The sequence below is a fragment of the Diadema antillarum genome, unplaced genomic scaffold (genome assembly GCF_040938485.1).
Source record: "Diadema antillarum isolate AM-2024a unplaced genomic scaffold, OU_Dant_1.0 seq00002038_RagTag, whole genome shotgun sequence".
Classification (NCBI taxonomy): Eukaryota; Metazoa; Echinodermata; class Echinoidea; order Diadematoida; family Diadematidae; genus Diadema; species Diadema antillarum.
In genome coordinates this window covers 65011-91530 of record NW_027272690.1, presented here as the reverse complement: position 1 = coordinate 91530, position 26520 = coordinate 65011, and the positions used below count along the sequence as shown (strand labels likewise).

The 26520-nt window shown below is 37.6% G+C and overlaps 1 protein-coding gene across 1 annotated transcript in view; it reads left to right on the top strand.

Annotated features, from left to right (window-relative positions):
• The first annotated feature begins 3908 nt into the window (after positions 1–3908).
• LOC139713723 (calcineurin subunit B type 2) overlaps positions 3909–26520 on the top strand; it is a 40026-nt gene continuing 17414 nt past the window's right edge. Inside the window, exons 1-3 of the mRNA XM_071625428.1 lie at positions 3909–3973; positions 7633–7672; positions 24787–24963. Coding sequence (XP_071481529.1) covers positions 3971–3973; positions 7633–7672; positions 24787–24963 — 220 coding nt within the window. The 5' untranslated portion in view covers positions 3909–3970. The remainder of the gene's footprint in view (positions 3974–7632; positions 7673–24786; positions 24964–26520) is intronic.

The window sequence follows — 26520 nt, the reverse complement described above, 5'->3', positions numbered from 1 at the left end:
TGCATATTAGATCGCTGAATTTCACTTCTTAAAATGCAAAAGTTCCCTCGTACTAAGTATGGCAGGGGTCTTCCTCTCACACCCTCCCCTCGCTCGGCCATTACGCTCCTCCGCTTGCACATTGAAAGCTACCCCCCCCCCCCCGCCCCCGTCACCTAAAAATAAGGGAAAATGCTGATGTACAACCCCCCCCCCCCCCACCCCCCCCCGCCAACAAATATTTCTGCGTATATATTAGATCTACTGCCATGCAGGTATACAATATTGGCTATCTTGTGGCGCTATTTTTCCTCTCGAGGACATCTATGTTTCGCCCTCGGTGTGTCTATACGGTCTCCATGCCAGCACCATGCCATAATCCACGTTTATTGTGATTTGTTATAAATATTGTTATATTCCCAGTTAGGCGTATTATCAACTCTGATACCCAGAATAATAAATTTGTATATGTTCAAATGCAAAAGTCTAAAAATTGTGTAGAAATCTCTGGAGGAATAATATTTGCTGTTCCGAAGGTTTGTTAATCCGAAAATGATAAGGGTTCATTTATTCTTTTGTGAGGTTAATACGAAGGTTCGTTATTCCGACGGTTCGTTGATTCGAAAATGAAACAGGTTGGTTATTCGAAAAGTTCATTAATCCGAGAATGAAATTAAGTTTTCTTATCCGAAATGAAAAGAAGATGCGCACTGTCGAACCTTCAGAATTCCAAACCCTGATTCGTTTTCGAATCAACGAACCTTCAGAATATAATAACAATTCTTGTTTTGTTTGATTTTTTTTTTTTTTTTTTTTTTTTGGGGGGGGGGGTCATTTTCGGATTAACGCACCTCCGGAATAACGAACCTTCGAAATAACGGAATTTATTTCATTTTAGGATTAACGAACATTCTGATGAACGAACCTTCGTATAACGAACGTTTGGTAAATAATATAATGATGATGATGATAATCATGAAACAACATTTATATAGCGCCATTCATCTGTAGAAACATTCAAAGGCGCCCGGATCCCACAACTCACAAAGTTGCTGGAAAGGATAGGTCTTCAGTTGAATTCAGATTTGAAAGTATTGAAGTTTTGTTTTGTTTTTTTCAATTCCGAAATGGGACTTGTAGAAATAATATACGCCACAAAATATTCGGATTTACGAGCGTTTATAGTATAGGGAATTTGCATGTTTCGGAATAGCACACCTTCGAAATATATCATCTTGTTTCATTTTCAGATAAACGGACATTCGGAATGACGAACCTTATTTCATTTTCGGATCAACGAACCCTCAATATAACGAACTTTCGGAATGCTACAGATGTTTGGATTAATGAATCCTCTGTCATTTTGGATGAACGAACCACTATATAGGAAATGTGTTTGTTTCGGAATAACGAACCCAACTTCATTTTCGGATTAACGAACCTTCGGATCAACGTATCACGCATATTGATATAACACTGTATAACGTGTGATGTATACTAAATGAAATCTATCGTCCATTGGCACAACAAGCATGAGAGAAACTATGATCAACTGCAACGATGGATCGTGGAGACGTAGATATATATACTAATGACTCCACTGGGCGCAAGCCATGCTAAACACGTTAGGCCTGTGAATATAATTTCCAACAGATCAAAAAATTCAAAGCATTTGAATACACTGTTTTCCTAATAATATACATTTATGTTATAAAGAATATAAATCAAATTTCTTGTGACAGACGTAATCAGAATATTATATCTTCATTATGTGGAAATGGACTCGAGGGACACAGTATTTAAACAATGATTGCAAACTCTCTGTCCTTCTCAAAATAAGGGGAAAGCATCAATATGACTTTTACAAGAAAATAAATTATTGGCAAAAATTTGACAAGTCCGTTTTAGTCCCTTTTGGTACACGCTCAAAGACCTCTCTTTTCACATTCTCATTCACGTTCAAATGCAACCTTTAAATTTAAATCTAGTTCAAAATGTCAGCAAACTAAGATTACGGGGAAAAAGCATAAAGCTTCAATAATGTGCACATTAAACAGGCTCCAAATGAACCATCTTTGCGTAATCCCAAATAAGTGGAGTTTTTGTTTTTTTTAAACGCAGTGATGTCAGACAGCATGGACATGGTGGGTGATCATACTAGACGCCAAAAAAAAAAAAAAATAGACGATAACATTGTCTGTAACAGTTTAGCTTGTCCTACAAGTTGCTAAAATATTATCTATGACTATACGATGTATATCTGTAGTACATTTTATGATAAAAATTATGTGCAATTATATAATTTACTTTAATTTAATTAGTTTCATTCCAGACATATTTTCATGGTATGCTCCCAAACGGCACTTAGTTTTCCTGATAATTGACTATTGCGGGATTTGGGTTTTTGTTTGTTTGTTTGCTTGGTTGGTTGATTGGTTGGTCGGTTGGTTGTTGTTGTTGTTTTGGTTGTGTCTTAGAACATAATAATGATCTAAACAGTCAGACATCATTCCATACTAATACTCAACTGCACTAGAATATCATGGTTAGGACTGTACACGATAACATGATTTTTTTTTTTTTGGGGGGGGTGTTTTGTTTTGTTTTTAACGAATGGACACTCATGCAATGCAACAGATGCCAATCATTTGGCTGTGCCCAGCAAATATGCTCACAAGATGACAAAAAAAAATCATCATTTTCATGGAAAAACTGATGCAGACCCTTGACATATGAAAGACTTTCCTCGTATACGTAGTATAACACTACCTTTCAGTTGCAATATTCTTCGCTAGACCACTGAAAGCTTCTCTAACTGAGTCAGTGTTCAATAACTTTATCATACCATTGGAATGCAAAGAAACTACTTCACGTTGCTGTTGTTGTTTAGGTTAGAACAATTCATGAATAATGTCAAAATGCCTCGTTCACGAGTACATGTCCTGAACTGATACTCGATTCTGCAACAGTCCAGAATCGAAGATCTGTTTTCTCGTTTTGTGGGTGATCATACTAGACGCCAAAAAAAAAAAAAAAAAAAATAGACGATAACATTGTCTGTAACAGTTTAGCTTGTCCTACAAGTTGCTAAAATATTATCTATGACTATACGATGTATATCTTTAGTACATTTTATGATAAAAATTATGTGCAATTATATAATTTACTTTAATTTAATTAGTTTCATTCCAGACATATTTTCATGGTATGCTCCCAAACGGCACTTAGTTTTCCTGATAATTGACTATTGCGGGATTTGGGTTTTTGTTTGTTTGCTAGGTTGGTTGATTGGTTGGTCGGTTGGTTGTTGTTGTTGTTTTGGTTGTGTCTTAGAACATAATAATGATCTAAACAGTCAGACATCATTCCATACTAATACTCAACTGCACTAGAATATCATGGTTAGGACTGTACACGATAACATGATTTTTTTTTTTTTGGGGGGGGGTGTTTTGTTTTGTTTTTAACGAATGGACACTCATGCAATGCAACAGATGCCAATCATTTGGCTGTGCCCAGCAAATATGCTCACAAGATGACAAAAAAAAATCATCATTTTCATGGAAAAACTGATGCAGACCCTTGACATATAATTATGAAAGACTTTCCTCGTATACGCAGTATAACACTACCTTTCAGTTGCAATATTCTTCGCTAGACCACTGAAAGCTTCTCTAACTGAGTCAGTGTTCAATAACTTTATCATACCATTGGAATGCAAAGAAACTACTTCACGTTGCTGTTGTTGTTTAGGTTAGAACAATTCATGAATAATGTCAAAATGCCTCGTTCACGAGTACATGTCCTGAACTGATACTCAATTCTGAGCCTATTCTGCAACAGTCCAGAATCGAAGATCTGTTTTCTCGTTTTGTTTACGTTTCCCCTTCCCCTAGTGCATAGTGGAGGTATCCATTTCTTGGCAACTACCCGGATGTTCTGGCCATTGCATTAGCAAATTTAGACAGTTTGCGGTAGATACGATAACAAAATGGTGAGTATTCATCTGTGTTTGTACGCATTGCATATTTAGAAGTACAAGTAAGTGTATATGGTATTGTACAACGAGATTCTTGTTGTAATAAAACACTAACATACATGAAAAGACAGTGTTTTTAGTCAAACATAGATTGCTCCGTCCCCATACTTACTGTGCGACAACTCCCTGTGTAGTCCCAGATATAGACAAGTATGTTATGCAGTACTCTCGTGTTTGCTCATTTCAGTTCAGTATTCAGCACTTGAATGGTGTATGAACGTGGACTTGTAAACCATTGCAAAACATGCTATCTGTAGAGTAATGCATCTTATTTAATCTTAAAGATTGATTTCATGTCAAAATACCACAACGTACGAGATGCTAAATGCTAAACATCCGCAGCCCGAAAGCTTTTACACGTATGCGCTCGTGCTGGGCTGGTTAATTGGTCACGACGCGGCGCAGCGCAGTGACTAGCCAGTCTTGCTTTTCTCAAAAATACTGGCTATAAGTATAACTGTAACTGTATACACCATCTATATATATTCAGGGAGTCTAATTTTCCTCGAATCAGAACTTCAAGACCATTTTGCGAGTGGTTAAATTTGCAGTTGTTGAGATTGAGTACAGTAACTAGAGTAACTGCGTCAGTAAGCGGCCGTGCAGCCGTTCGCGGCAGGTACAACATACACGGTAATATACCGCTAAACACAGCACTGCACTGTTACATGCACACTACACATATACCAACACACTAGCAATCAACAAAAACCAACTGATAAAAGGGGCACAATCTCTGACGAAAGTGAAATTTTCTCACCGAAATGACAACATATCGCATCCAAAATGAATTTTTCGGTACTTCTTAACATAACAGTTAAGAAACAATGGTCCAAGAAACTGGATTTTTTGTCGTTTTCTCGATGTTCATGGATTTTGAAAACACATCCTCACGTAAAATAGAACTTTCGCGAGCCGATGTGGGCCGCCATTTTTTTCGGAAAGTGGATGTTACCATCGAAAAAAACCGGGAAAAACACGAGAAAGACATCAACAACACCGCCAGAATTGCGATCTTGTTTGCGGCCAATGCATGTGCGCACGCTATTTTCACGTGCTTTCGCAATGGGAATTGGCGCTTACGCAATGTTCGCGAGACATGTGAAGGCGTTTCAGCTAAAAATCGCGGAGCACGCGCGTATTGCATAGGGATTGTACATCGTGCCGCAAGCAGAAATACTACGTCGCATATCGCCCTTATCGGCGAAAATTGTGCCGGGTTTTGCCCTGGTAAATCATGAAAACTGCGTTGGTCAATGGTTAATTTCTTTTACGAAAACAATTGCGTTAATGAATAATCTTGTCTGTGATATATGAAACGGTTGAAAATGATTTGCCTGATTTGTTTACAAGTTGGAAAAACCCTTAACAATGCTTAAACTGCCGCAAACGGAATATTTTACTCTAATGAATGGAGATATTTGTGCACGTTCATGTTGAGTACACGTTCAGTTAGAAAAGTTATCGTGTTAAACTCGGGAATCTAACAGCACCTGACTTTGCAAAATCCATGAAAATAAAAACCTTGCAAAATATATGTATACAGCAGGTGTTTGTTCTTCATTCATATAAAACGTGATCCTCAGCAGCATACTCGTAGTAGTAGTGAACAGTATGAAGCATTGACATTGTCTAGCAAAAATGCCCTTGACCCTTTACTTTTCTCTCTTTTTGTTTTGTTTCGTTTTTTGCTGTAAGTTTGTATCAATCACATGTACATGACATATACAATGAATTATAATTTATGTTATAGTCAGTGTTGTATTCATTCTGGTAAGAGGGTTACGCAGTTTACGTATGAGTCTCACATATGGTCTGCTTTTATACTTATTATCTCAAGGATATTCTTGTTTGGTTTTTTTTTTTTTTTTTTTTTTTTGGTTTCTTCTCTTGTAGCCATTTAGCTTGTATACAAATACACTATAACTTAATTGTGTTGTAACTATATGTGACTCTGTTCAGCCAAGACTTATTTTATTGAGGCCTCATTGGATTTCATGATTCTCTCATCTGGAAAAAGAAAATAATACTGTAAAACGAGGAATGTTCGCGTGCATTTTAATTTCGCGAATTTCGCGAGCGCCAAGATTCGTGAATTTCGCGAGCGCCAAGATTGGCGAAATTAAAATGCACGCGAAAGTTCTTGTCTACACTATATGCATTGAATGCCAGTGGCAATTTGCGAAAATTTCATGCCACAAAAAAGGCCGTCGGCTCCAATTCACGAAAAATTCATGCCGCGAATATATCATGTTTTACGGTACTATGTTGGAAGACTCAAAGTATTCATCTCACAGAGTGATACATTTTTGTATGAATGCAGTACCAAAGTAGCATTTCTTGTACCATGATGTGCCCTGTAATGAAATAATTTACCTATGGAACAGACGATTGAAGTGTACTATCTGCAATTTATCAGTTTATCAATTGTCATACATATTGTGGGGAAAAATGCTTTAGATCTCTCTGCCAAATTGAATGCAATATAAAGCTAGAGAATCACTCGGAGAGCACGGACCTGTGCCAAGCAGCTCAGTTCCACCTATTCACGCATGCTGAATATCGCCCTATTAAGCCTGTGTTAACCTCATCAGCTTCCTACTGCGTGGTGCTTTCAGCAGATTATGCGCTTTAATGTGCATATTCAAACCTCAATTATGCGCAGCTTGAATTCCCAAGTTCATTGACCCTACATGTACATGTACTTGTACTTGTATTTGCCAACAATAAAAAATCCTTCAAAATTTCATAAAAATTCCTGGATCACTACCAAAATCTAATCATCTGTTCCTTGTGTCATTATCAACTTTTTCTGCAAGTTTCATCCAAATCCATTCACAGCGTTTTTAGTTATTTTACAGACAGACAAATAAATGAACAAACCAATGCTGATGAAAACATACATGTAACCTCCTTCTCTAAAGCACAGGTAGTAAAAAAAACCCAGAAAGATACTCGAGTAATGACCCTTGCCCATGTTGCTTTTATAGCTTTCTAGTACCAGTGATTGATTATATACGCTGTGCATACCATTTCAGTAATGGAAGACCGTACCAATGTAAATCCTGTAAAGATCTGCTATATTCTAAAATAAGAGTATTGATGTTGTTGTTTTTAAGAAGATGAAGTGTACATCTGTAGGTATTCTTGTCAGAATAGTGAATATTGAGAGGAAACAATTTACACATAGAAACGATGGCAGATGTGAAATATCCCAGACTTTTGTACCCACAATGCTTTGTACCCTTTGTAGTGATTCTGAAGCAATATCTTTGATAAAAGTCATAATATGCATTATCAACTACAGTGTATACACTGACAAACACAAATATAAGTCTGCACAATAGGCATTGTAGCATTAGTAAGTCACATCACAAATCACATTTTCATTAAGATAGTTTTCTTTAAGTATTTTGCAGGGGAAAAAAGTCTTCTCTTGTTGTGGCTGGCTTGATGCAGGTATAGTATCATGAAATTTATAGCCTATTAAGGCAAAAGAAAATCATCCATGACACACAAGGCATTGACATCGGTGTGAAATCTTATTGCAATGTTGATAGTGTTACCATTCTTGTAGTCACTGTTCTTACACATTCTGTTTATCTCGTGTGCAGGGTAACGATGTTACGCTACCAATGGAGATGTGCTCCAACTGTAAGTATTCAAATTACTTGTGTCTTGTACAGTTTAAGCTACAGTAGTGAAAGACTTCTTGTAGAATTCCCTTTCATTGATCACTGCTGCTGGAAAAGTCTTTGGTTTATCTTACTTTCAAAGGCAAAAAAACAAACAAACAAACCAACAAATCTTTATGTTGCTTGTACATCTTGATAGATTTCATGGCTTCACATCATTGGAAAAAAATAAAAAGGAAAAAGTAATGCAGGTTTCTGCATTGCATATTTTACAGATTTTTGATAGGGCAACTCTGTTCCTACGTCCAGATTGAATTTAATGAGAAGAGCAAAGTGGAAAAATTAGTACAAATTTTACTAAATTTGCACTAGGGAATAACAAAAATAATGGATAATGTGATATCATTCAAAATCATAGTGTGCAAATAAATTGAGGCAATTATGTGGTGGCATCCTGACCCTCCCATTGGTTTACTCATAAAAAAAAAGTATATTTACTCTAGATTTGTAAATAATGCAGCAACCCTTACCCTTATAGTTCTAGAAAGTCCCCACTGCTGTATTGTTGAACCCTCAAACAAGTTGATGGACAGGTGAAGGATATTTGTCTCACCTGGAAGAGTTTTTTTTTTTAAATCCGTTGAGGACGGACTGATTTTGCTACAACATGCACTTCCTATAGACCCCTGTCTGAGTATACTCGGGACTCGTCCTCGACAGGTTAACCTGCTGTCATAATGTGTTGGCTTAGAGCAAACCAAAATTGAGAAATTAGTAGTTTTTCTGGACCATATTTTTCAGAAAGGTGCTTCTTTTGTTGGGAAGTAGAACATATTTTTTCATTGCTAATTCTGCACTGCACACGAGTGACCCTAATCTTTAAATCCTCTTTTCTCCCTTTTACATGAAATTGCTCCTATAACTTTCTCTTATTTCATTTTCTTGATTTGAATAGGTTAGGATGGTCCAGTTTAACAAGTTTCATATCATTTTAAAGCTTAGAGCTTACTCCACAAACTGTGTAGAAAAGTGAAAATTCAGTTATTTTTAGGCTCTCATGATTATATTAGTGTTAATGGGTGTGCAGGAAAGAGACTTGTTAGTGACATTATCATCTCTTCTCATTTGCATATTTAATGCAACCAAGAATGTGCAAAACATGTAGGAATCTTCAATTCCTTAACTTTCTTATCTTGCACTGCTTGTCTGATTGTACTCTGTCGAAGTGTATTTAAACATGGAGTAAATTTTTCACTTTGTGGAAAAATATAGATAAGCTACCATTGAGGAAGCAAGTTGTATGAATAATCCAAACTTTGGTGTCCATACTTTTATAGTATTGAGAGCCTTGAGCACCTGTGAGTGGATATGTTGTGCATTATAAATGTCTTTATTATGTTATTATCATTAGTAGTAGTATCATTATTATTATTATTACTATTAGTAGTAGTAGTAGTAGTAGTAGTAGTAGTAGATTGTTACCAGGTGCCAATGCTAGGGAATGAACATAATATACACATTATCATACACAGCATAACTTTTTGTTTATTGATGTATGATACGTATAACTAAAAACGCTGATCAGTTCAGTGCTTATTCATGACGATGTACACGGAGGGCAATTTGTCAATCTAGTGAGCTGTGTGCTGTTATCAAATCAAATCATTGCTTTCAATTTACATTGTACGAGATAATACTTGAATTTCAATGATTGATTTTGGTGAATTTGACGTGTTTATTTTTTCAGTAGTGTTTGCCAGTCAAATTGTGAGACCTCAATATTCAGGGTAAAACATGCATACTTTTGTATGTAAAACTAATGCATTTCAGACATCACACTTCTTATCTTTGGGATTTACGCAAAAATAAAATTTTCTCCACGTGTAGTTAAAGGCATGGTACCGGTATAGTTTTGGTTGGGATGGGGATTCATGTTTTAACTTTTTGCAAGATAATTAGAAACCACTTAAATGAAATGTTAAAGAGCATACAATTCTAGAGAAATTTAAAGTTTATTTGATGAAAATCAGTTTTAGAATGGCCGAGATATCCAGATACAAAGTGAATGTAATAAAAGATGGGACCCACCTTAAAGTTTTATTAGGACCACTTTGTTTTGTTTTGTTTTGTTTTTATACTTCTTAGCCGTTTCAAAACTGATTTTCATAAAATGAACTTTAAATTCCTCTTAGAATTGTATGCTCTTATATATTTCATTTGAGTGGTTTCTAATTATCTCATTAAAAGGTTAAAACCTGAATCCCATTCTAAACCAAAACTATACCTTCCCTTTAAGATCAGGGATAGGTTTGGAATCATCAGTGAAATGCTGCTGCATGTCCCATCTAAACTCTTCAAATGAAAACTAAGTTTTGTACATTCATGGAGAAATATAAATGATGTTAAAGTGAATTGTAAATATTGTTTGAAATTCACAAAATATAAGCATACCATATGTAGATCTATTGCTGACAGATATTTACTGTGTAACTGCACTTCTTTGTAAATGGTATGAACAATCAAATTTATTGATTTATGATAATAATATACAGGAAGAAATACTTAACTGGAGCTAATAACACTGCAGTTGTATGTCAGAGGTAATTTGGATGGTATTTTGGTCAGCTGAAGTACCTGTGCTTGCATAAACTGACTTAAATATCTCCTGTGTCAGTCCCAAAATTGTATGCATACTTGCGCAGCAAGTAGACATTTACTGCGTTATAAAGATAGTCACAAGAAGGGCAAAGGGTGACCAAAGAGCAAAGTATGCAAGATGCACGGTCTGATTGCTAGGTAGGAAGACTGTCCCTGACAACTGCCGGACCGACCTTTCAAGACGGAAAGAGTCACTCAGCAGACTATCCTGGAGGAAAGAGAATGTGACGAGGAAGGTGTGTGATGTCTTTCTCTCGGCAAGCCAACAGGTAGCTGTGAGCTGGCCTCTTCTCAGATTGAGTTCAGTGCAAGTCACTGTACACTCTTGCATTTATATACAATGTAGTTTAGTTTAAGTACTGATACCTTTCAGTCCCTGACTGACCTCTTCCTTGAAATATGGAGAGGAGAAATTAGTAGAGAAATAATTTTGTTTGATTTCTAGAGCTCGACACTGAAATTTCTCTCTGATGGCCTGTTCAGGCCACTAAAAATCTTTAGATTTGAAATTTTTTGTGGCCTGGAAAAGAAATATATTGGCCCAAAATAAACAGGAACATAATTCATTTTGAATTTTAGTTGCCCGATCGGGCCACCCGGGCCACCAAAAGATAACCTTTATGGAAATTGGTGACCCGACATCAATTATTGGTGGCCCCAGGCCACTGCTAATGTCAAGCTCTGACTTCATTTACATGACTGCACACCCTACAGTGAGGCTTTGCCGGGCAGATAATTCATTACTGCCACAGCCTTGACAGTATGAATTCTCATATGTTAAGAAATAAAACCCTCTCTCCCCTGTTACTCAAAAGAGGAAAATTTTAACAAGGATGGAGAAAGCCCAAATTCAGGGTCATTTTTGTACAATAAGGCAAATTTTTGTGCAATGTGGTATTTCCTGGGCAGCTGCCACCTAGAGTTGCCAAAACAGAGAGAGAGAAACAGAGCATTAATGTCTGTTTGTCAGATGGTATCAACCACCAACTTGCCTAAAAGCCTTCATTTGGCACAAAGGAATGCACATGAGAAAACAATATACCCTTTATTCTCATTGTGAGCGCAGTAATGTGTGCGTGTGATGTACTAGGGGAGACATTGCAAATGTTGCTGAATAAGCTCAAGGCCATGCTCTTCATGCGCTCGGTGAGCTCTGATGTATGCATTGGTGTATGAGTGTATGCATGTCGGCGGCTTTCAAGACAATTTTTATAGGGATGTCCTGTAATTGTGGGAAAATATGAGTCGCTGGTGTCTGCAGTTAGCGACCATGAGATGTATCAGCCTCAGTTGGAGCACTCATTAGCATAATGACTCCACCATGAGTGCAGTCCCAGCAGAAAGTTCATCTGGCTTAGAGTGCACACCATGAGCTGAGAGCCAAGGTGATCCACTTAATCTTGGAGCAAGTATGATAACCAGCTGAGCCCTCGTAACCTTCACCCACCATGTCGTATAAACATTGTTGGAACACTGCTGTGACAGTGCCTGTGCTACTGCTATATGGACATGCTCTGGGCCATGTGATTGCAATATGATGCACTCAGACTGTTACCATAACAGATTGTAAATGACTCAGAGAAATAATGATAAAGTGGCATTCTCAAAGCTCCCATTTCCATAGATGTTTCCAGAGGGTATCACACACACACACATTATGTTGAGTAAAGATGTCTTTGCAACTGATTGACAAATTGCCCTACATCGACGTGAAATACGACAGAAGAATTTCATGAATTTAAATAACAAAGCAGTACCCGCTGCATGCTATAAGGATTAGAACCAACACTTGCTGTCGGGCGAAAGCTCGGTGGTCTAGTGGAGATGACGCCTGTCCGGTGATCAGGAGGTCGTAGGTTCGAATCCTGCTCGAGTATGTACGCCCATGATTTTTTATCATGGCTACTACTAAAACACTGATCAATTCAGTGCTTATTTACGTCGATGTAGGGCAATTTGTCAATCAGTTGCAATGAAAACATCTTGACGGAAGAATTTCATGAATTTAAATAACAAAGCAGTACCCGCTGCATGCTATAAGGATTAGAACCAACACTTGCTGTCGGGCGAAAGCTCGGTGGTCTAGTGGAGATGACGCCTGTCCGGTGATCAGGAGGTCGTAGGTTCGAATCCTGCTCGAGTATGTACGCCCATGATTTTTTATCATGGCTACTACTAAAACACTGATCAATTCAGTGCTTATTTACGTCGATGTAGGGCAATTTGTCAATCAGTTGCAATGAAAACATCTCGACGGAAGAATTTCATGAATTTAAATAAAGATGTCTTGTTGTGTACTTGGTTTAAAGGCCCAGTAGTGTGGGAAATTATGGGTAGCCCGATTGAATCTATCTTCATTCGCTGCCCACCGGGTTAAATTTGAAGACCACAAATAGTGCTCATCAGCGAATATGTACGTCGAATCATACGTTCATCAGTAATATTGTTGACTCCTAGTCAAGATTCTTCGGTTGTGTGTGTACATACAAATGTGCATCTATGAGATTAATGATAAAGATGAACACTGTTCGTTACGGGAATTCTTGAATACTGGTATGCATCCAAGTCGGGACAGCCTTCCCACTTCATTGTATCCTCATGCTACTGGGCCTTTAACGCATGGCTGCTGTATTCTGTTGCACCTTTACAAACTTAATGAAAGTACCCTCCAGTTTACCGCACACCATTCACATACAGTTAAAGTGTATGTAGAGTTGTCATAGCGGCTGATATAGGCAAAGCTCAGATTGAAGGTCCCCAGTATTACCATAACAAATTGATTGGTATTGATGCCTAGCAGTACGTGGTCCGGATATCCCAGAATACCAAATTGTTCAGTATGAATGTGTACTATCCATCTTTGATATAGTGGAGAAGTCACAGGATTAATCAAAAGTCATTTGAAATACACTTGTAAATGTGTTCTCTATGTTACATCTATATTTGGATGATTATTTTTCTGCACCCTGTAAAGCCCAGCCTTTGAAATTGTTATTGGAGAGGTCATTTTCCTCTAATGACATCATAAGAGACAAAGATCAGATATGTTTGAATAGGGTTGGGATGCCTCTAGAGAAATAACCATCCATGATAGCACATCGATCCCCAGATTAACGATCAATCAAAGTCACCTGTGAGATTTGTTGTGATTGCAGCAATTCTTAGTAAATTTGGGTGGGTAAAGTGACTGCTGATGATGCCTGACTTTTAATTTGTCTAAAAGGCTCGGGAATTATATGAACAAGCAATGCACTATCTAAACTAAATGACTTGAAGCATCACAGCAGCAGAGAGATACAAGCCATTTTACCTTAATGGACAAAGAATCCTCCAGCTTAATTGCAGAGTTCCTTTAGTGTCACAACTGACGCATCCGAGCCATCACTCAAATAAAGCATGACTGATCATCCATAGCAAGTAGCCCCATCTCGCTTGAATGATTAATCAGTCAAGACACATTTGTGAGTGGCAAATATGCCATGGTTTCTGTCTCTGACATATTTTGTGCCTCAGCTCTGCCTGAAATGTTACAGGGCAAGTCCAAGATAAGGTCCCCTCAGAAGGCAAAATTTCATCTTCGCTCAATATTGACGTGTTTGGTATCATTTTGAAGCTTATGAGTTGAAGTTTTGATTTCCATGGAGGAAAAAATGATATTATGTAAGTTTATGCAAATTTCAAGGGCTTCATTTGCATAAATGTGAAATACAGCGTTACGTATGGGACATTTATAAAAATTCATATTAATTCAAAGGAAAGCATATGATATTTGATTAATATTTGGACATAAGAAGTTCATCAAATAGTTTAACTTGGTATAAAAATTTAGGGATTATGCAAATGATTATGCAAATTAGCTCGTGTCTTATCATGAGATGTCCCATACGTAACAAATTGAGGTCATTTTTTTAGGTTTTTTCTGAAATTGCTATGGATATTTTAATGCCCTTTTGGAAAGTTCTAATTTATTGTTTAGAGAAACTAAATACCATAGAAAAAAGAAAAAACAGTAAAAGAAATATATTCTATTAGGCATTAAAATAATGTTACGTATGGGACAAATGCGTTACGTATGGGACATCCCCATACATATTGCATGTGAATGCATGTAGCTAGCTGGGAAGGTCTCTCAGTACACAAATGGTCAATCATCCTGAAGAAAGCATCCCAACATGTAGCTACTTTTTGAGTTTTAGACACTTGAAACAATGCATGTACTTGACTGAACAATTTTCAGAAAGGGGGAGGGGAAAATGGCAAAATGCACAATGAAAAATCAGCATTAAAGGGATGGTATAGTTTTTGTAGAAATGGGGATTCAGTTTTCAACATTTAATGAGATGATTGGAAACCAATTATATGAATTACTAAAGAGCATACAATCCTAAAACTAGAGAAATTCAAAGTTTATGTGGTGGAGATCCAATTTGAAATGGTTGTGATATATACAAAAAAAATATGTAAAGTAAAATGATTCCTTTTTATTGCAAGTGATACACAAATAGTCCTTATTCAGTTTCAATAGTACAATGTAGCCACAACAAAATTCATGGGTATACATACCGAGGTGTGACACGAATCAATGACCTGACTGCTAGACAGACATATATCTACTCGATCACTGGGGTTCCACGCAACAGGTATTGCTTATTTATTAAAATTAATATTTCTTGTGTCAAGTCATTTTTTGTTGAAACTAAATGGCAAACTGCCCTTCATCAATGGAAGTAAACACTTTAAACTATTCAATTTTCAGTAGTAACTATCCTGATAAAAATAGGACATACATACTCAGGTTAGTCATAAGAAATATAGAATATTATTAAATATGATTATGATGGTAAATACACAGGGAATATTGTTCCCTTGTCAATCTGGAACAGCATTTGAGTAATTTCAACTGATTCTACCTCAATATTTATGCAAAAATTTGTTTATGGCTATTTTGCAAAATTATTTTGCAAAATACCCATTATAAACTTGGTTCTCCACACACTAAACGAATGGGGGACAAAGGGCATGCATACTCAGGTTGGTCATAAAAATATAAAGATATGATTGAATATGATTATGATGGTGAATATTCGGGGAATAATGTTTCCTTGACAATCTGGATCAGTATTAGAGTAGTTTCAATTGATTTTACTACAATAAATATGCAACATTCCCATAAACATGGCTCTTCACACACTAAATGAATGGGGGACAAACTGTCCCATACGTAACTGTCCCATACGTAACACGTCATGTCTGTCTTTAATTAGAACCTGTAATTAGAGCTTTTTGCCTAATGACATGAAACTTACCTGTGATAATCTTGAGTGTTGTGACTTGTATCACAGTGAGTTACAAGTTATAGAATGAAATACTTTCAGAGAGTTTTGAGGTTGAAAAAAATGTTCAAAAAAACAAAAGTTTTCTGGTCCCATACGTAACGGCACATATTTTCTCTTCTAGAATATAATTGTCAAGGTCATTTTTCTCAATCTTTTACATGTTTATACTTCTCCTAGATATCAATCACCATGATGAAGTTCAATATGATCAAAGGCCATTAACACTATTTTTCAGGTCATAAAAGTCTCTGAATGTCCCATACGTAACGCGCGCATTATCTTGGACTTGCCCTACAATTCTTAAAGTGAGAAATAATAAATTTGCAAGCCTTTTCAAGTCATGTTTTGGACTTTTCCAAAAAAAAAAAAAAAAAAAAAAAAAAAAAAAGAAGGAAGGAAAGAACGAAAGAATCTTTTCAGCTTGAGTTTAACATTCGTGAGGTATATCTGCCAAAATGTACGGTGATGGAGAATCATATCCTGTAATACAGTTCACTATATCTTTTTCTCTCCTTGTTCATTATGCAGGTTGTAAAAACAGATATTTCCCCCCATGCCTGGACAGAATTTTGGGCAAATTTGTGATGAGCACAGCAAATGCCTTCACAATTCCATCTTGTGCACCAATGAGCTTCGCCACCCTTCACAAGAAGACAAAAAAGAAAAGAAGTCCAACGTCCTGTCCCATTTATCATATCAAAAGATCAAATCAGAAGATGGCATTTAGCTTTAAATTATCATTTTAAAGCTGCTAAAGGAGTATTAAATACACATGCAGTCCCAGCTTCTCATGGGTTCTGTAGTACCTTACTGTATCCTCACAATTTTCTGCGAATGCTTGAACCATTGTCAAACGACTGTTAGAAAAGGGGAAAAAATTGTTTAAACTTGTAGCCATATACTGTAGCCATGAATTGAATATGTTTGATCTATATACTCCGTGAGTCATCATCGTTCATACATCAATTATTTGATTTTTCTGAGTATAACGCTGATAATGGCTTATAACTGTATGGCAACCTTCAGGCATGCTGTACATTCTAGTAGAGCCACTGAAAATTGTTAAAGACCATTTACTTGCATTTCCACCTGTTGTCCTCTTTCAACAGGTCCCCCCCCCCCAAAAAAAAAAAAAAAGAAAAAGAAAAAAAAAAGAAAAGGACCAAACAAGCCACAATAAAACAAATACATCAACTAACCAATCAAACATGCCAAAAAAAAATATCAATATAAACTAGGTATGTGATAGCTGCATTACTGTGAATATAATTGTCAGTTCAGTTTCTGTAGTTTATCGCTTGTATATATGATGAAATGTGAATTCCGTCAGCTGATGTGAAACAGTTCCAATTAATTCTTTCTCGAGACTTATGGCTCTCATTCAGTGATTCCATGCATCTGAGAGGTTAAAGCTTCTTCACTTTATTCTCTTTCACATACTCTGACCTTCACTCTTTATCCGTTTTCTTCTGTTACTCTTTCCAGAATACAATGTATCTCTCAATTTCATTTGTGTTACGTCTTTCTCTCTCTCCCCCTCTCATTATTTCCCCCATCTTGGCAGAGCTGTTTGGTCATTTCACGCATTTATTATGGTTCTCCTGAAAGATTAGCTTGTTTGATTTTTTATGGGGGGGGGGGAGGAGAGGATGGGATGTCTTTACAAATGAACAGCAAAGATTGGCCTAGTTTGTTAACGTTTGGAAGTCTAGCTCCATTGTCTTGAGCTGCTTTATTGCCTTTTTAGAAAGATCCAGGGGTGGTGATATTATTTTCTCTCTCTCTTTCCCTCCTTCCCTTCCTCTCTCCCTCTCTCTCTCTCTCTACCTCTCAGTCTTTGCCTTTAAACACCACCCCCCCCCCTCATTTTATAAACCGAAAACACTTCTTTCAGAGCAGCGACTAAGGATGGAAATTGAATTCTAAATAGCTCTGGCCATCACAGCTATTGCACTTTCGTCTCACTTCCAGGAGTCATCTGTGGCTTGTTTGGGAAGGGTGTCACAGAAAATACAAACGACCAACAACAACAAACGAATGAATTTTTGTCTCTTGCTCACATGGGCACTCCAGCAACAGTCCTGTTCAGACAGTGAAATGGGCTTACACTTTACTTTGCCCAACAGTAAGTTTTGATATCCATAAACAGAGGGCAGGCAGGTTTAATGAACCATGTCCTCGACAATTTGTTTAGATGATTTCAAGTTCAGTATAGAGGCAGTTAACAGCATGCCGTGTTGATTTAAGATGGTGACTCAAAGGGGTGTCACATACACACCTATCACATGTGAAACATGAACAGGCATTTAAAAGAAAAAGAAAAAGAAAAAGAACTCATCTGTAGAGCTATTTAAAAAAAAAACAAAAAAAAAACATGTTTCTGAAAGTCATGCAGAGTTTTATTCAAGTAGCATCCAGAGCCTGAATACGACAGATGTGTCTCCAACTCCATGGCTTGTTAATCGACCATGCAATTCTCAACATACACACATGTACATTGTTTTAATATGCAAGAGTATGAATACACACCAAGGAGGTAGTGATTATCAGGTCAAAAATTTCTTCAGTACATGTACAAACATTCAGGAAACAAGTTTGTCACCAATCTGAAAGGGTTCTTTTATCCCATCCAAATAAATGTAGTATCTCAGTGGAACAAAATGCGATACACTGTTTAGAGTCTCCTTGTCTAGGAGGACTTCCAGGGGACCTCTGGAAGAAATGCAAGATAAAAACGGGCATTTTTTTTTAATATTAACTCAGCCATGGGTTTGAGACAGCCCCCCCCCCCCCCCATCATCTAGCACAAGGCCAGCATATGTTTCTATAGAAACCAGTGCTAGCACATTTTTCCTCAAGAGAGGCAGGCAGTTTCTTATGCACAGATATGCGCACTCCGCCAAAAACAGTGCAGGTCACCGGAAGTGTGTGCTGTGTTCACACCGAGACCATTTTGAGTCCTCTCATCTAGCATTATAACTGTAGCACATCCTCCGCAGGTTGTGCTGGACTCACACCGGTTTGACTTTACCTCAGACTTACGCCAGACTCACCCCAGACTCGTGCTTTGTGCTTTGTGCTTTGACCGGTTTAAGAGTCCCCATCATCTGAGGTAAACATGGCGGACCTCGTGAGGTTGTGCTGTGCTTGGAGGACTCTAAAATGGGGTACTGTAAAAGTGGAAATTTTCGCAGTGTTGAAATTTTCGTGCATTTCGCGCAACCAGAAATAAAAGCACGCGAATATTTTTGCTTTGCCGTATGTTCCTGTACTTGGTGTCTCAATTCCGCAGAATTAGAAACACGCGAAACTCTTCTCATTCGGCCAAGCGCGAAAAATTAGTCGCGCGAAAATATCCACTTTTACAGTATAAAGAATGTTTCCTTCAGGATTGTTATACCTCCCATGCACAAATGTTCAGTACGTTACATTTTGAGACTCAAGTTTCCATATCACACGCAAACCAGCACTTTGCCTGTAACAGTTTTGATGTCTAATGTCTTCCTACCTTGGCACGTCCTTCCATGATGCCATTACAAGGTTCCTGAAAAGAATTCTACTTATTGAGATCACACATATCCAGTTTCATTTTACTTTTCCTGTACTTCATAACTCTGTTGTAGCCTGAGTTAAAAATTTATTTAGCAGAAAACTGGCTGAATGATTAGAACTTTCTCTTTCATCCCATAGCAGACCAGGAAGGTCGAATGTATTATTATGATTAATGTTGTTGTTTTTTGTTAAAGACTAAAGAAGGGCACAACAGTCAGCATACAAGGGAATACAGAAAATTCTGCAGCTTGAAAGTGAAAGTATTAATTTCTTTTATTTTCAAATTCCAACCATAATGCGAACATTTTCTGTGAACAGCACTCCATAGTACCACCAAATGTGCAATTTTCATCATTGTGATAATAGCAGTCCACAGAATAACAGTTGGAGTTTTAGAGGTGTATGTCTGTGGAAGGAAAGTATGGCACATACCTCTTCACGCTTGCAGAAGATTGTAAACAGGTTCCCAGAGGTTGTGAAGTTTTAACGTTGTTGAAATTTGTACAAAGTGCGGATTGGGTTAAAACTGTGGTATGATCTCCAGCTATGTAGAAACGAAATTGTTGCATTCATGAAAAAGAAAGAGTGGATAGTGGCAAATATTATAGTATGTGTAATGCTTAGAAAAAGTGCACATGAAAAACAGTATTATTGGTAACACACTCTCCCATACCAGCAAGAATTTTAAACCACTTCTACACAGTCATGATTTCAGTATGTAACTTGACACAGCTGTACAATTCTACTCCTTGTACATATTTGATATGTATGTACAGAGAATCAAAACTGCTGTATTTTTTTTTTTCACTGTTTACCAGGGTACCATTTATTGTGCACATTATAATGTTGGGGTTGTCAGCATGTCACCACAGCAGGCATGTAAAAGATTGTTACACAATTCATGCTGCTGATTTATGCATGCACAACCAGAATCAAAGCAGTGATACAAGATTGGAGCGTAGGGAGAACGGAAGATGGGGGGAGCGCAGTGTTGCATGCGGGTTTCACTCTTGGCAAGACAGCGGAAGTGGGATCGGCAAGACGAAATTAAATGAAATGATTTGTGCAATGCAGAGACTGGCCAAAACAATGTGCAAAGATATTCCGACTGTGAACTCATGAGGGAAATCTTGTCAGACAGCCTGGACTGAACTATACTTGACTTCCTCTGTTTTAGCTTGTAAATTTTGTTTTTGTTCATGTTGGCCTTACCATGACAGGAGAGCAGAATAGTACATACAGCCTGTACATGTATAGGTCAGACTTTGAACTCTTTTACAATTATTGCAGCACAAAAATTTTAAGATATTAAGCCCATGCAAATAAAAGAAATTTACAAGCACTTTGAAGAGAATGAAGAATTATATTCTTTCCTCTTTTTTGCCTTTTTTTTAAGCCGATAGTATTTCCTATTTTGAGACATTAGTGATATGGCATTTGTAAGCAGTTGAAATATCATGGAAGATGAAAGAAAGTATAGCTTTTACCGACCTGCTTTTTGATAATTTAAGATGTGTTGGTTAAAGCGGGCTTGCAGCTCATTAATGAGAAATTAGTGTTAAAATATTCATCAAGTGAATGCTTGTAAAAACATGATTACCTGCTGTCTCTTCATAACTATCTCATCACTGTTGACAAGTCTATTCTCATTAGGAGTGCAACTCAAGCACAATTTTGCCTGGTTTTGTGCCTCCGCCAAGTAGGTAGTAGTAGTAGTAGTGCTGCTGGCGTCTTGCATTTGGGTCCTCTGTCTGCCCAGGAGTAATTACCTTGTGTCATAATAACTCAGGTTGTGGCTTCAGGCATCTTAAAGGGACTCTACAGTACTGGTTGAGATGGAGATTCAGGTTTATAACATTCCTAAGTGAGATAATTAGAAACTTCTTATGAAATATGAAAGAGAATATAATCTTAAGAAGGATTCAATGTTTATTTGATGAAAATTGGTTTTCAAATGGCTGAGATATCCAAAAAAGTGATAATTATAAAAGGCGACAGGCCACGCCTTTTATTAGGATCTCTTTGTTTCACCCTGTTTTTGGATATATCAGCCATTTCAAAGCCAATTTTCATCAAATACACTTTTGATACCCCTTAGAATTGCATGCTCTTTGACATCTCATAGAGTGGTTTCTGACTATCTTGCAAAACGTTAAAAGCTAAATCCTCACCTCAACCAGAACTGTACAGTCCCTTTAGCATGCCTTGATAGATGAGGATGTGACCATGCACTGATGAAGTGATTAGATTGTGTGTCATGTGGTGTCAAAAATCATCTATAAGAGCAAGATCAAAGGCCCTTTTTTTTTGGGGGGGGGGGGGGTCTTCATGTTTGTGTGTGGGGGGGGGGGGGGATGAGCGATCTTTGAAGCATAGTGAATATGCCTTGAAATCTCCCCAGAATTTAAGTACAACCTGTATGCCAAGGCACTTTTAAATACTTTAAAAAGTACAGTCCAGCCTGGGTTATCCAGCAATTACTTTTAGGGATCTCTCTATTATCCCATGGACCTGTACATTGTAGGTCCATGATTATCCAAACATGGACTGGCGCACAATTGTCTTTTCGTTTCCAGTGCAGAACTGTACCAAGAGTACTAAACAACAATTCTCTTGCAGAAACAAGGAAATAAGATGAAGCAGTATTTATGATTTGCTAATTTGTGTTTTCTACAACTCTACAAAAATTGGTAAAATGAGATTTGATCATTCTATGTAGTTCAGTAACTTTATGTGAAATTTGTGCTGGAAAAAAAAAAGAACAGGGCAGGCTCCTCTCTGCCAAGTTTGTGACTTTGCATTTTTTTGTTCATAAGTATTGTGCATCGCAATACCACTTTTACAAGAACGAGATGTGGGAGCATAGGATCCCAACAATTGTTTGATCAAAGCTACTAATCACTCTGCAGATATTCTTTTTAGTCTTCAGCGCAGAAAATTTAAAAACTTATTTGCTGCACATCATAGAATTTGTGGGCATACCCAGCGTATACTTCTTCGACATTATATACAACTGTAGACAGGAGCGCCAATCTGCCATCCTAATCCTTTGCATACCTGTTGGAGTAATGAACCACGTGTCATCATCTCCTACCCTCTCCGTCCTTCTCCAAATGTCACAACCGCAGCCCAAACCCCAAAGCTAGAGAGGACATCTGTCACTCACAAAACGTCAGAACTCGGTAGATTGAGCATGAGAGAAAGAGGGGGGGGGGGGGAATGGGGGGAGGGGGAAGAAGACTGTGAGAGATGAAAACCCATAGGGGAACGTATAGCACAGTCAGTATTCGGCCGAGATCACAATATGCATGTGAGGAGTGAGTGTGTGCCTTGATGGACAGAGATGTTCCTTCACCTGTGCTGTGCGGCCGATGCTAATAAAACCCACCTGTAGACTTGACATTGCGATGCGCTGGTCATCGTGTTTCCTCGAGGTGAAATCTTGTCAAAGTGAGATACACAAGATTGTACTCTGCCTCTATCTGGGAAAAAAAGAAGGAAATTTCATGTCATGTTTTGTGGTGACACATTGTGTCGCATTTCCCACAAATGACTCTTGGCTACATACATTGAACCTTCATTACGTACGTGGAAGGAATTTGATTTCGTGTATCTAGTATTACTCGTTAGTGGTTCTTGGAAATTGTCATTAGGGATGATAGACTTGATGTACTCGGTAATTAGAATGAACGACATTCATCAAGTGTAGTGAGTCATCATTGGTTGTATTTGGAACATCATTTTTATTGAATGGGTCCTATTAATCAAAATGTAAGTAAAGAGGATGTTTGTGATTTGTTGTTGTTGTTTTTTGAAGGAGAGTATGCTAGGTTTAATTTTTTTTCAAAGATTGGTTTTACAGGATGTCACTTTTCTTTGTTTCGGGTGATGTGTAGGTTTGAAATGCAGAGTCTAGAAGATGAATTTCAGTCAAGAAAATCTGAAAAAAGACAATTGGCATTCATGGGGATGGAGCTTAACTACAGTGACATCATATCCGTACAGTGGAAGTAGCTCCTACATGGTTCCTATGTAGGCAGCTATTTTCAATATATCACCCAAATGCAAGTGACCATCACCAAATAATTTAGTGATTCACTCAAACCTTCATTGATCTGCTGCTTTTTTCTGTCTTAATCTCAGTTTTCATTTTCTCTTGTGAGCCAGCATTTGTTGCAAGCCATGAACCTCAGATAATATATATATTTTTTTTTTTCTTTTGAATATTAAACCAATGTATATGAATTACAATACAAGTACCGGATATCTACATTGAAGAATGCAGGGATTGGAAATTTTGAGATTAAAGTAGAAGATGAAAGAGAGGATACAGGAAATGAGAAAGAGTAGAGACAGGCATATCTGTAGAGAATGAGGATTGGGGAAAGGAAGACAAGACAAGCTAACGAACACGATGATTGAAGCAAGTGGAGAGATAATGTGGGAGCTGAAAACTGGAGTGTGCAGGCAGCATGAAGACCTTGTCTCCTTTGCGACTGCTTGACTTTGACGCCAAATGCCAAATCAATACCCGCCCTGAGTCGGCAATGCCCTTTCAAAGTCTGCGCTGCCAGTAGAATATCCTCTTTTTTTTCTGTCTCTCTCGAGTCTTTCTTTTTTCATGTCGCCCATTAACAAGGTTGGTGGAGTTAAGGGTGAATGTCATTTCAAATGGACGTCACATGTTCATTCCCTTGCCCTCTAAATTGTGGTGGAAATAGTAATTCCGTGCACGGACAGTTGCCTGCCGCTCCCTCTCTTTAAAGGGGACAGGAGGGATTATTTATACCATTATGGCTCTCCAACCAAAGACATGTTGCTTTAATATTCTGTAGTGTGCATACTTGCATCCTCCCTTTTTTGTTCACTTCCTATCCTTTTCATTGCATTTTACGTGGGCACATGTTATCTCTCTCCATCTTTCAATGTACAGTAAGATCATGAAGTCAATGATTAAGGGATTTTCACGTACTATATATATATATGTTTATGATTATTAACAGATTTCTTTTTTTATTGTAAGGACAATAATGCACAAATGACTGTAGGGGTAATGGAGTTTATAACAAAGCAATTAATGAAAGGAAGACATGTTATCTGATCATTTTTCATCATAGGGAAGATAATATGCAAATTACAGTAGGGTGATAGAGTTTATTACAAACCGAAGAGAGACACAACTACTATGTAGGGGGAATTTTGTGCGATTAATTTGTCATGCTCACTGTGGTAAGAGGGACGAAATTCATGTGTTTTGATATCGGTGTCCAGCAAAATCTTACAAATGATACTAAATTTAATGGGTAATTTAACATTGTATACAAAATGTTCCTGCAGTATAAAGCATTTCAAATATACATTTTACAGATAATACTAGTACCATGATACATATGCATAGAACACAGCAACAAAGATATTTGCAGTTTCATTTTTAGGCCACTTTCATGCAACAAAATATGTGAAAATTTATACAGCGCAAAATAGTTCAAGGTTACCAAATTATTTTTCCTATCTAACAGAAATAGCAATAACTCAGAGACTTATTCCAGCCTTTTTCTCATCACTGTATTATTTTTGTCATCTACAGTTGATGCGGACGAGATCCGCAGGTTGGGCAAGCGCTTCAAGAAGCTGGATCTGGACAACTCGGGCTCGCTGAGCGTGGATGAGTTCATGTCACTACCGGAGCTCCAGCAGAACCCGTTGGTCCAGAGGGTCATTGATATATTTGACGAGGACGGAAACGGGGAGGTGGACTTCAAAGGTGAGTCCATGGGGCCGCTGAGACGGTGGGGCAGCTTTAGCTGGGCTAGGAGTGAGTTCCCGGTCTTCTGCACAGTCAAGTCAGTTGGATTAATTGCTTTGATACACTCAAGTATTGTCCCAGGAACCCGACTTGACTTTTAGCGGCAGACTCTTTGCCCAGTTGGAATCAGCTTGCTACAAACCAAGATTTAAAGTTAGGTGTGAAAAATAGTGAACTAAGTAAGAGTAAGGATAGAACTATGACCGTTTCATGCTGACATCCAAGCGTGTGTGTGTGTGTACATGTGTGTGTGTTTGAACATATCTGTGAACTACCTCTTGTAATTTGTGTTTTGCGTAATGAAGATTCAGTCACAACTTTTGAATAATTTGTCTGACTGAGAAATGAAAGATACCTTTCTCCTATCTAGGACCCATCTCTCAGCATAGGTAATGGGTGAATACTTGCTGGCCCTGGGTTGACATTCATGAATAAGTCTTACCCAGCTAGGATGAATTAAAAAAAAAAAAAAGTGATTGTGATGTGGAAACACCAAGAATTAAAAGATATTTAGGGTAAGCCTTTCAATTACATGATCTAAAATGGTGAGTTTTGTTTTGTTTTGTCTTTCATTTTGCCTAAAAAGACAAAGTGATAGGAAAAGAGCAAAACACTTCAATTTTTGTCTGTTCTCAAATTATGTCTTTAACAAATGTATTGCTTGTACATGTACTGTAAAAATGCTACTTTTTACACCTTCAATGTATCTTCCTTAAAGTGAAAGTTATTTCACAATAACCAATTACTTTTGCAAGGAGGCTGTGGATGATAATTTGAAGTTACTTTTCCAAAGCGGGCCCAGTCTTCTCACCCATCATGCAGCAAGGAGAGAGAGAGAGAAAAAAAAAGATGTTTGTGCTATTGATATGCATGAGATTACACTATGAGAGCTGTGTTTTAGCCCAAACGAGTTGTATGAGTCATGTGCGCTGGAGCATGCATGTTTAAAGACCCTACGAGGGACCACTGTTTCGTGGAGCTCATAAATTAAGTGACACGAATGTGTGTCTGCGATATAAAAGTGTGATCCCCTGAGCTTGATTTTCATCTTTGCTGTAATGTCATATTGATGTAATGCCTACACTAGGCCTTTGTCGCTCCTTTATCGGAGAGTAAATTACTACTGCCCAAAGGGGAATACAAATATCTCCGTTGTCTCTCCGTCCAAAGTATTCTTACTAGAAAAATCTAGTCAGGGCGGTGAGCTGGGACATTGCTTTTGCGGGTGTTATAAAAACGAAAGTGTCTCGTCCAAAGGAAATCATCTCCAGGGTTGCACCCATATCATGGAAAATCTTCATTTGAAGTGATGGTTCATTGTATTCTCAATGTCAGTGATAGATTACAATAATAGTCAGTGTTGAATGTTGAAATGTAATCTTCCTACACACTTCTCTCCTTTTCAAATCTCCCTTCCCCCATACTTCAGATTGAGTAGTGCACTGTAGAATGGTTATCTGAAGGGCACTTCAATTTGCTGTAGCCATCAGTAGAAATAAGATTCATTTGACTGCA